This window comes from Ascidiella aspersa, chromosome 5 (genome assembly GCF_963924565.1).
Source record: "Ascidiella aspersa chromosome 5, kaAscAspe10.2, whole genome shotgun sequence".
In the NCBI taxonomy this organism is placed as follows: domain Eukaryota; kingdom Metazoa; phylum Chordata; class Ascidiacea; order Phlebobranchia; family Ascidiidae; genus Ascidiella; species Ascidiella aspersa.
The window spans coordinates 1507863-1519286 of NC_139451.1; the positions used below are offsets into that span (position 1 = coordinate 1507863).

General features: G+C 33.0%; 1 protein-coding gene across 1 annotated transcript; it reads right to left on the reverse strand.

Moving 5' to 3' along the window:
* Nucleotides 1-536: 536 nt before the first annotated feature.
* On the reverse strand, nucleotides 537-10711 carry LOC146141428 (E3 ubiquitin-protein ligase RNF4-like). Its single transcript, XM_083390112.1, has 5 exons — nucleotides 10610-10711; nucleotides 8760-8890; nucleotides 3745-3833; nucleotides 1755-1847; nucleotides 537-1325 (listed from the first exon to the last, which is right to left on the reverse strand). Exons 1-5 carry the CDS (start codon nucleotides 10663-10665, stop codon nucleotides 1167-1169), a joined length of 528 nt encoding a protein of 175 aa, XP_083246238.1. The 5' UTR covers nucleotides 10666-10711; the 3' UTR covers nucleotides 537-1166.
* Between the last annotated feature and the right edge of the window lie 713 nt (nucleotides 10712-11424).

Below are 11424 nucleotides of genomic sequence, written 5' to 3' on the forward strand. Positions count from 1 at the left end.
CAGGCCATGTTAATTGTCGACAAGGAGCACAGTTGCTTTGTAAAGCGTATACAGCGCTGTGGGACAGTTGGCATTATTTACGTCAAATGATTGCTCAATTGATAAATATCATCTACTGTTTTATAGCTTAAGCTACAAATAGCGTTAAATAATGCAAGTTGTAAGCTAAAAATAGATTGGTTGTTCTGCAAGAAAGTGGTACGCGTGGCAGTACAGAGCGTCCAAGTGGTACTAGATCGTAAAAAGGTTGAAATCCTGCCTTTACGGATACAACTGGTTTAATTTTATTGCAGCTTTTAATTTCAGGCTAAGAATGTAGTTAGCAGTGTTGTTACAAGCCATTTGAACATTCCTTCAAGTCTTTTCAAAAAAATTACAAGTCAAGTCATTATTAGAGCTAGTCAACTTCAATTCAAGTCTTTGTCATAAAATTAAAACGAACTAGCAAACTAGTCTGATTGTGAGCAAGGAAGAATAAACGCAACATATAACAAACGTTTCATGTGCAAAAGCTCGAAAAAGTCGATTTTGTTTTTGGAAATTTATTCACGAACAAAGGAAAGAGGAATAGAAAAGGTACGGTAGCAAAAACGAATAATACACTTTGCAATTTTCAAGCTTAAATCATATATGTGACCGTATTTTCAACACATAAAATATTATTTTTTAATCAAGTTTAATTGTAAAATAACGCAAACGTAAATTTTTATCGTTTCGAGAACTTTAGTGCAATATATATTCAGGAAAATATCAAAATACATTTTTTTCGAGTAAATTATTTTATTAGTTCAATTTAACAAATCCGTGCCGAGGTAAAAGTTTTCTGATCACACAAAAAAACGAATGAAACAATAAACCGTATGTTACGTCACACTTGCGACAATAATCGATGACGTCACGAAAAAAACGATGACGTCACATCGTTTCACAGTGACGCAAGCACGTCAGTAAAAGCGGCTGGCGAGAGTCTGACGTAACGATTGAAACCCGAAAGCGGTGAATATAAAATTTACACAACAACAATAAAACAATCGGCATTATGACGTCACACACCGGTTCAAACTGGCAGCGAGAAAATCGCAGAGAAACTTCAGGAATTCGCGAGAAACGCTGCTGCGACCAGGAAAATGACGTCATGGGTGATTGTTACGTCACGCGGGTTGATATCACGTGATTGGCAGGTATAGGGCGTGTGTGTTTCTCTCGGTGAGCTTTTTGCGGCAGGTGGGACATTTGTGCTGCGCGCGAATCGTTGTGAGGATGCAGGGCTTGCAGAACACGTGACCGCAATTAGTGGAGCGTAACTCACCTCCCTGGCTCAGTATCTTAACAAAGAGGGAGAAAAACGTAGGCAATAAAAACAGGAAAAATAGTATAGGGGGGTGATTTACAGGAGTTTCCTAAAAATAATTATAATATTTACACTACAATGCCTGTTATCTTAGTTTAACCAAAATTTTTAACAATATTTCATTGTCAAAATGGTCACTAAGCGTACGATTACAATTCTAACCGCTGAGTTTTACAGCATTATTGTAATTGTTGATGTTAAGCAATAATTTGATAAATAAGAGTTGCAGTTTTACAGACAAACACAAAATTTAAAATTAAAATAATAAAAACAGGAAAATATTTAAAAAAAATAATAATGTAACGCCATGTTTTATGTGTTATTGGTGACAAACTAAGTATTATTCAGCCGGAAAGCTTAGGTTCAACGAAGGGCATCAATAAATGTTTTTAAAACTACTCACATTTCTCACTGACTCGAGGCAGATGGGACACTTGAGGCGCAAGAGAGCACTTTGGTCGCTGTCCTCGGTTGAACTTTCCAGACTCGCGGTTGCCTAGCAACAAGCACATGTTGGCGAGTGAAATATCGAGTACCGCGATAAAACGCGAATCGTGTTTTTTGATTTGGTGAAGAAAGCAGGCAACTAGATTTGTTTTAGTTTTCCGACTTGTATTGGAATTTAAATTATAGAATTTTAGCAAAATGATGTCGATAAACACTTGTAAAAAAATAGCATTTCAGGTTTCCTAATTGGGTTTAAAATTAAAATTACTGAATTCTTAAAAACTAGAAATTAAACTAAAATTCGAACTGAAGTTTTTACATTTATTTATTCATAATTAATTTAGTTTAAATCGCAATTTATTTCCATTGGAGTTTTGATGGCAAACATTCCTGTACTCATTTTTGTACTTTTTAACATAGCTTGCGCTTTTCAAATTCGTTCTGACCAAAGAGTATTAATTCAAATTCTTTGTTGGAAAACTAAAAATGAGAAAACTAAATATGCGTTGGGCGAAGGTATATTTTGGGTAAACCCCAATCAGATTAGAACTAGAATTAGCCCCGTTTTGCTTTTAATTTTTTAATTTTATAAGTAAAATTACCCAGTGATACTCAACACGTGGCCCCGAGCCACAAAGTGGATAACCTTTCGTTTTGGACTGCACTAGTTTTATATAGTTGGTTTATTGTCATGGGTTACAGAAAGATTGCTACAAAATTCGTAAAAAAATTGGTGAAGGCAAACAAAGACATTGCTCCTATTATATAAATTCGAACTTATTTATGTATTTGACTACAACAGTGGTTTTCAACCTGGGGGTCGCGACCTCCGGGTGGGTCGTTTGCCTTTTCTCTGGGGGTCGCGAAGACGACAATTAAATACCAATCACTAGTACGAGAATGGGATTTAATTATCATAAAAAATATCGGTAATAATATTAGGCAATGTTGTTGACAGAGAAGGCTTAAATAGTGAGCACAAGCAGCCAGGAAGCAAGTTGCGGACCTATTATTTTAACAGTGTCGGTTTACTATTGACGACAGTCCTTGTCACCATTTTTGTGAACAGTACACACTCTTACGTTAAAGAACTTGTACACACCAGTCCGCGCAATTAGTCAAATAACTAAGTAAAAACTCTAACCTAGGGCTACTCAACTCTTTTTAGCAAAGGTCCAGTAACAAAAGTCTAAAATTTGCTTAGGTCCGCTATAACTCTTATAAAATTATTTACAGGAAAACAAAATGTAATACGGTATAACTATATAAAAAATTCAGCATAGCAAAAGCAATAAGCGAAACGTACTTATTGTTTTGTTAGTCACAGCTAGTGGGAGAATTGGCCGTTTTTATTTATTGTGTGTTCTTTAAATCTGGGTTCTAAAGTGGCGAGAGCGAGTCGATGGCAGAGTGGCGAAGGTATGGATTTGGTTTTGTTAAAAACTAAGCAAATGCTGAGAAATGTCCGCATCCGGACTGCGGCCCGCCAGTTGAGTAGCCCTGCTCTAACCTGTAATTTAAGTTGCAATTATATAAAAATAGCGCCACGCATAGACAAGATTACTTGTCGCCAAGATGCAACACCAGCCATCTCACTGATGATGCCTTGTGCATGAAATATAAGAGTAGTTTTTTCAACATTAAAAATTTTGGAAGGGGGTCGTTAGATACATTGGGTTGTTAAAATGGGTCGCGGTGTGAAAAAGGTTGAAAACCACTGGACTACAAGGAAAGTTAAAATATTGATTTTGGGGTGAAAATTTAAAAAATTCCAAAAGCTCGCAACAAGATTTTGCAGCGAACTTGAACTTAGCTGGTGTTCACAAATGACGTCACAAATTTCAAGTGGCGCAACTAATTGGCTTCAATGAGCTTTTACGACGACCGAATTGCTGCAAAGTTTTCCTAATTTACAAGTCACACTCTAGTGTTGTGACGTCACTTACCGGTGAGGGGCGACGCGTATCGCGGCGGGGGGTCGTCGATGACGTCAGATCTACGAAAGCTACGTCATTCGGTGCGCAAGTGAGGTCGACTGTAAAACAAACAAAAACAGTGTTTAGAAAATATGGTTTTAGAAGAAAAAAAATATCTCTTGTATTATCGACCAAAACCGAAGGAAAAAAATTTAAAACAACAACCTGCTTCAAAATACTAAAAAATGGTCAAAAAGCCTAAAAACATTGCAATATGGACATTTCAATTTTTCTTGTTAATCCAACCATACCAATGACGTCATTCGATATGGTGTCGGACGAGAGTACTTTTAAAAAATATCGATTATTATCGGACTTCGCTAGTCCTTTGTGAGAATATTACGCACCGTGTGCGTCATTTTGGATGACGTCACTATCGTTATTAATGACGTCATCTTGCATTAGTTCCCAGACAACCTCTTGTGCATTCTTGTAGCCGAGCAATTCCAGCGATCTCGCCATTTTAAGCAAATTGTGTTAAACTAGCGATCTGTACAGCAATAGTCGGTTTAATTAGGTTTATATTAGAATTATAGCTGAAGTTAGTGTTCAGAAAACAACAATGTTGCTTTCAGAGACATGTACACACTTGAAAGTCCAGTAGGGTTTTAAAGTACTAACTTCACAAAACAAAGTGTTTCTAATTAAATAACCATTATCTTGTCAATAGCGCGAAACTTACAAATCTGGATAAAACGACTTTCTTATGATTTTAAATCCATTTGTTTTGTACAAACTGCTAATCTAATGCTATGATCTTAAAAGTAGCTAAAAAGGCAATTAACAATCGCGTAAATAACCACAATATCATTTTATTTTTAGCGTCAAGCATACACACAAATTGAAACGTAACTAAACAGAAAACTAACAACCTTAACGGCAAAAATTGGTTAATTGCGTCAAGCATACCAAGCTTAGTACACTATGCACAGATCTGTAATGTAGCTCGGAATTTATGTCAAAGCCACAAAGGTCGAGTATATCGACATCATTTTGATTAAGACGATTCGATACGAACTTGTTTCATGATCAGTTATTGTGACTGAAACATACCTAAACCTCACTTATAAAAGATGGGACGCAATTGTTTTTACTCTAAAACGAATTAAACTCTTTGTAAATCTTGCTAATCTAGTGCTAGCAACTTAAAACGACCTGTAACACTGCTTTAAACCCCAACGAATAACCGAATACGAGCCGTTACGCACAACTTAAATACCAGCCTCGACTAACGTGAATAGACTTGCCAGCCGATCAGCTGATCGCTGACGTAACAATGGAGCTTGCAGCTGATTGGCTGAGAGCGCCAACGGCAAGCAACGGCTAAAGGGCTGCGGAGTTTTGTGATCTTTTGTGAGCTTAAAGTCAACACGGAAATGGGGTTTGTTTACAATCTTCACGCTGTTTGACCGGCTACGTTTTTAACACGTGTTATTAAGGGTGTTTTGAACGGGCTACGGTTGTAGCTGCATAACTTATTCAAGTGTTGGTTTAATATAAAAGGGAAAAATTTAATCTTTAATTTTAAATGGTAGATCAGTTAAAAGGAATTTGGAATGTTGATGCTTGCTAAACATTTTAACGTTTTTACAAACTCAGCATTTACAGTATTTTAAACATGGTAAAATCTTAGTATTTACACTTTTTACTAACTGTGGTGTTCACTTTAAACAGACTAGGTTATGGGTTGTTTAACAATACAAAATTAATGTTCACTCTTTAGTAGACAATTTTTGACCATTTTGGAATGTCAAGCTTGCTAACCAATTAAACATTTTTACAAATTTGGTATTGTCATTACTTTAAACGTGGTATAGATGCACAAATCTACGCAGCTTACAAGTATTGCCACAAATTAAACAAATATGTACTTTAATCTTGGTAAGAACTTAACAACGGTGAGTTTATCAATACTTGCTAACCAATTAAAACCATTTTTTACAAACGTTAACATTTATACTATTTTAAACATGTTATAGATGTGCAAATTATTATTAAAACTTTTAAGTTTTTCTAAAAATCAAACAAAAGTTTACTTCAATATTGCTAAAAACTTAAATCAACTGTAATTTAATCAAAACTTCCTAATTATTTAAACATTTCACTCACAGTGGTATTGATTTAAACGGGCTTCAGTTATGGCTCCAAAACTTTTAAGTGTTGGTTTAATTTAAAAAGGAAAAAAAGTAATCTTTACCAGATGGTTTAGAGAAATTTGGAATGCCTATACTTGCCTATAACCATTTAAACGTTTCCACAAACATAGCATTCCCAGTATGTTTAACTGGTATAGATGCACAAGTGGTCAAAGCTTAAATATGTTGCTACAATTTGAAACAATATATACCTTACTCTTGGTATGCAACTTTTAAAAACGGTGAATTTTGTCAAAACTTTCTAATTATACAAACCTAATTGTGACATTGATTTTCAAAAGGCTAGGGCAATTTGGAATGTTAATACTTGCTACAAATTCAAACAAATATATACTTTACTCTTAAAAAACTTAAAACAATGGCGATTTTATAAATACTTTAATAGTGTTTAAAGAGTTATGGTAATGGATGGTTAACTGATATAAGTATTTAACCTTTGCTGCAAATTAAACCGAATATTGATGCTAACTATTAAAAGCTTTTTACAAAAATGAAATTTACAGTATTTTAAATCAATGCACGGGTATAGATGCAGAAATAATTAAAACCTTCAGGTGTTACTTCACATTAAACAGATAATTTCCAGTGCTACGATAACAAGATTTATTTGTGTCATTTTATTTTGCGTCCTGTTGGCTTTGTGTGTCAGTCCCTGACGAAGGCTTGCCGGATAGTAAGCTGAAACGTTTGTTGAAGAAATATATGCCAGATGAACCTATTTTAAATATACTATGCCTGGTAGCAAGAGCATATTTATTTATGTAAAAAAAATGTAGATTTTTAGGTTCAGTAAAGTACCTGCCCTAATGCAACAGAAATTACAAGAATGTTTATTGGTCAAAATCTAACCATTCAAACCAATTTTGCCATACATATGAAAGTTTTTACGTAACAAATATTGTAAAAACATGTAGTGTTCGTTTTTTCATAAATGAATACTGATTTACCAAATTTATCATTAGTACAACATTAGCAAATATTTTGCACATGTCTGTGTGATAACATAAAAAATATATAAAAAAAAAGTGAACTGTAGATTTTTTTGGCATGGTATAGCACCTAGGGTTTAGTAAATCCTTTAGAAACCTACATGGTAACTTTTTATTTGTGTTAGTCATTTTATACATTTCTTTAAAGTACATTAAAAGAGATCGCATAATCTGTTGATTACTGATTCAAGCAAGACTGGTTAGAAAAATAATCTAAAAGCCGTTATCATTAGTCAAAAAGCAACTCATTGGCGTCAAGGTTGTTTCTCGACTTATTTCTCTGAGCCTGCATAGCTCAGTTGGTAGAGCGACGGTTCCCGGCTTGACCGGAGGTCGTGAGTTCAAACCTCACTGCAGGCTAGTTGTTTTTCTAGTCTGCCCTGCTTGCATCATAGATCAACAGATTCGGTAATATTGAGATGGTTTTCAGTAAATGATAAGTAAACGATGGTCAAAAAGCAGCTTTAGAAAGGCTAGATTGCAACATATTGAAGTGGATATCTTTCATTTTTTAAAAGTATTTTGTAAAGAACGTGTACCTTCAAAAATATAACAAACAACAGTGAGTTTAAGCAAAACATATGGCTCATAGGAAATGTGATGGGTCAATATTTAGCTTATGACTATTTCTATCTTGTTATAGTTTTGTTTTGCAGAAAACCAATTGTTGGCTTTAAATACATTTCATAGCAACTGTAATGAATTCTAACTAATTAGCAAATGCTATTAAACTTTTAACACTTTTGAAACAGAATGTACCAAGTTTAGTTTATAGCGCTTTCAAACCTAAAAAACGTGTTTAAATAAAAAATACAGAGTTCATTTCACAATTTTTTAAATGCTATTAGGTTCTTGTTTATTTAAGCTTACATAAATAACTGAATATTATATTTCATATTAATCATACTAATGTGTTCACAAACTGACCTATGTTACACTTTTTAACTGATACCCATAATGATGTAAATAAAAACTACTTGTAGCGTCAAGTATATCTACTACTACTAGTTTATTGTACGACTCTTTTTATTTTGCATATTAACTTTGTATGATGTGTAATACAGTGAAGTAAACATTAACACTACTCAGACTTGAAAATGAAACCGAATAACAAGTTTAGAGGTTTAATAATTTAATAAAAAAAAAATAAAAAAGTTTAATAAAAAAAATTTATTTCTTAATAATTTATAGCTTTTAAAAGTTTTTTTATTAGAGGCTGAAACACGTTCATGTGTAAGGATTCTCCGGCAGACAATAAAAAAAATTGAGTTATTTATCCCAATTTTTGCACAAAAAATGATTTGCTTTCTATATGCTGCGTTGTTGTTTTGTATCTTTTGAGTTTATTGCAAGAGTTTACTGATTTTAATGGTTTAGCGATATTTATTATTTATGACAAGGACTTGCCTTGCTCTAATAATGACTTGACCGGGACTTTACTTGTTATTTATTTAAAACGACTTGACTCAGACTTAAATTATTTTACATATGACTTAACTTGGACTTAAGTCATTTCAAAATGACTGGTTTGCAGCACTGTTTGGGATATATTCAAGTTTTAGTAAAAACAGGGATAAAACATTAAATAATTTCTTAGAATTTAGTGAAAGAGTCACACAAAATCACAAAGACTGACCAAAACCAGTCGGCCTGATCAGGATAACAGGAAAGTAAGGAAACACCATTGTGTGTTTCAGTTGTAGTAAAAAACAAACAGGTAAAAAATAAAATATGTACAAGTACTTTTTACAATAATGCTCACTTATTCATTGATATTAGTGGTAAAATGACGATTTAGCGGTCTATCTATAAGTTTTAACAGTTGGTCTAATATTCTCACCGACGTCACTTCTGTTGTTCCTACGTCTCCTCCGCCGTGATCTTGCAGTTGTCGCTTGGTTCGGAGAATCGAGGATTATCACGTCTTGGCTTCCGTCCGTTGTGTTTGATGGAGCGCGTCGGCGTCTACTGCTGTGAATATAAACAGCAGATTAAAATTTGTTAAAAAAAAAACAGTGAATCAATATTGAGAAACTAAACAACTATTAAAAATGCAACGCAACAAATCATTTAAACCTAAGGTCTAATTTTCATTGCAGCCAAAAAACACTTACCTAAAAAAAAGTTTTTTTTTTCTTAAAATATTTCACTTGATATGAAATGAAAATAAACAGCAGACTAGAATTGGCAATAATTAAATATAGCACAACAAAAACATTTCAATTTAAGGTCTAAGTTTCGGTGAAATTATTATGAAATAGGAAAAATTATGATTTATTTTCAGTTCATATCAAGTGAATTATTCTGAGGAAAAAGTCCATTGAACTATTATTAATACTACAAAAGAAGACCAAAGACCAAATAAAAGCACTTTTTTACCACTTGGTGAAATTTTTATACTGTGACCATCAATGTAAGCTGCTATATGTAAGCCATTACCTTTGATCAATAAAAGACTTCAGAAGGGCTAGAGAAGGGTAAGTTTTACATTTATTGCTATTATTATAAGGTTTTTTAAACCAAACTTTATGATGTGAGCCAATGCACACTTCTTGTCACCATAAAACATTTAGACTGTAAGTAAAACAGAAATATTATTTAACATCCGTTAATAAGCCTGTGTTTTGATAAGCTTAACAAAAGCAAATGTCACACAACACTAGAGATCAACCAATAATACTTTTTTGGGCCGATACCGATACCCGATTTTTACAATTTTTCAACCGATACCCAATTTTTAATTAAAAATAAAATCCTAATAATGTTTTAGTTTATATACCTTTATTAATTGTATTATTTTGCATATTAACTTGGTGTGATGCTAAAACCAAAATGTTTATGATAAAAAAATTGCTAAGTTGTTTGTTGTACAGGAAAAAATATATCATATTTTCGCACTAAAATATCGGCCGAAGTATCAGCCCACATTTACCGATACCGGTATATCAAGAGAAGTCAAATATCGGCTGATATTATCGGTTAACGGATATATCGGTCTATCTCTACACAACTAACATAATGTAACAGACAGAAGTTGTACTGAACCCTGCACCTAAGGCTAATATTCCTGCAATTTATTCGCCGTTCTGTTGTTATTCACTACCAAAGGTATGTTTAATATAGAGTGGTGGCTAAGCTATCTTAACACTAACAAATGAGTCGGATCAACTTGAAATAAACCATTCAAGCTCTACAATATTGAGCATTACATCAGAAGCAATCAGTTTAGCTCCACAAAACTAGTTTAGCTCTGTACTAGATCACGTTTTTTGCCAACCATGAGTTACATCCAACTACATTAGCATACAAGTGTTTTCTTACAAACAGCTTACCCTGCTTAAATTTATATTTATATTCAATTTTTCAAAAGGAAATGTGGACTTTTCTTAAAACAACAAAGATTCCTGATTTTAGTGGCTATGTCATATATATTTTAAAACAGATTGTGAAAATAAAAATAAAGTTAACCTTTTCTAAACCTTTTAAGGTATGTACAAACATAGGAATAACTAAAATATATATATATTTAAACTGTTACTATCAGGCATAAGGAACCTTTAGTTCTGATAATAACTATAAAATATTATAATAATAACAAAAATCTAATCCATATTTATATATAAAATATAGTAACTTTTACAAAGAGCAAACTAAAACTTTTATGATTATGCTCGAAAAGTGAACACCTACTTTGGAATTGTAGTTGGTGAGATGATCGGTAAGATATCAACTTCGTCTGAAGACATTGTTAAACTTGTCTTCGAAAAACTAGTAAAATCAGGTAAAAATATGGCTCCTGATTAGAAAATAACGTACATATCAACCAAACTGTATATAATTTTTTTTTTATTTGTTTTCAATGTAAGTAGCGTCACACTTTAGAAAATTTTAATACAATTCTCTAAAAACTTGTAACTTTTGTCTATTTGATATGCTAATGTAAAACTTATTTCAAAAACCCTTAAAATGCGTGTCAAAGCAGATAACGAGAAATTTTAAGTTTTAAACTCTTAGGGGCTGTGGAAATTTTAGATAAATTAAAAGGGGTCACAGACAAAAAGTTTGGAAAGTCCTGATTTAAGATACCTTACTGCTACAACTAAATTGGTAAGTTTTTCTGGCAAGTCCAAAATGCAGTTGCACACTAAACAAAATTTAACTTATTACGCTAAAAGCCTACGCTAAATTTAACTTATTACAACATAGAAACAAAAAGAGGGTAACTCATCGTCAAACTGATGTTTGTTTGTTTGTACAATCACAAAAACTAGCGCTGGTCTGGAACCATCCAAACCTAAATGCTAACACGCACTCCAACCTAAATAATTTTTAGCTGGTCTACAATCCTACCACAATTATTAGATAAAAACTTTAACAAAAAAATCTAGTTTATCCGGAAGTAAAGTAGCGCTAGAGAGCTAATATTTTCACACGCTATTTGAAATTTAAACAAACCTTATTCGATATTTTCATAAAAATACACAAGAATAATATTGACTGTTACG

Excerpts from the sequence above, each read along its gene's own strand:
- LOC146141428 (XM_083390112.1), bottom strand. The coding sequence starts at position 10,665 with ATGTCTTCAGACGAAGTTGATATCTTACCGATCATCTCACCAACTACA. Across the intron at positions 8,891-10,609 it reads TCACCAACTACAATTCCAAA|CAGTAGACGCCGACGCGCTC; the intron begins GTAGGTGTTCAC and ends TTATATTCACAG. Across the intron at positions 3,834-8,759 it reads GAACAACAGAAGTGACGTCG|TCGACCTCACTTGCGCACCG; the intron begins GTGAGAATATTA and ends TTTGTTTTACAG.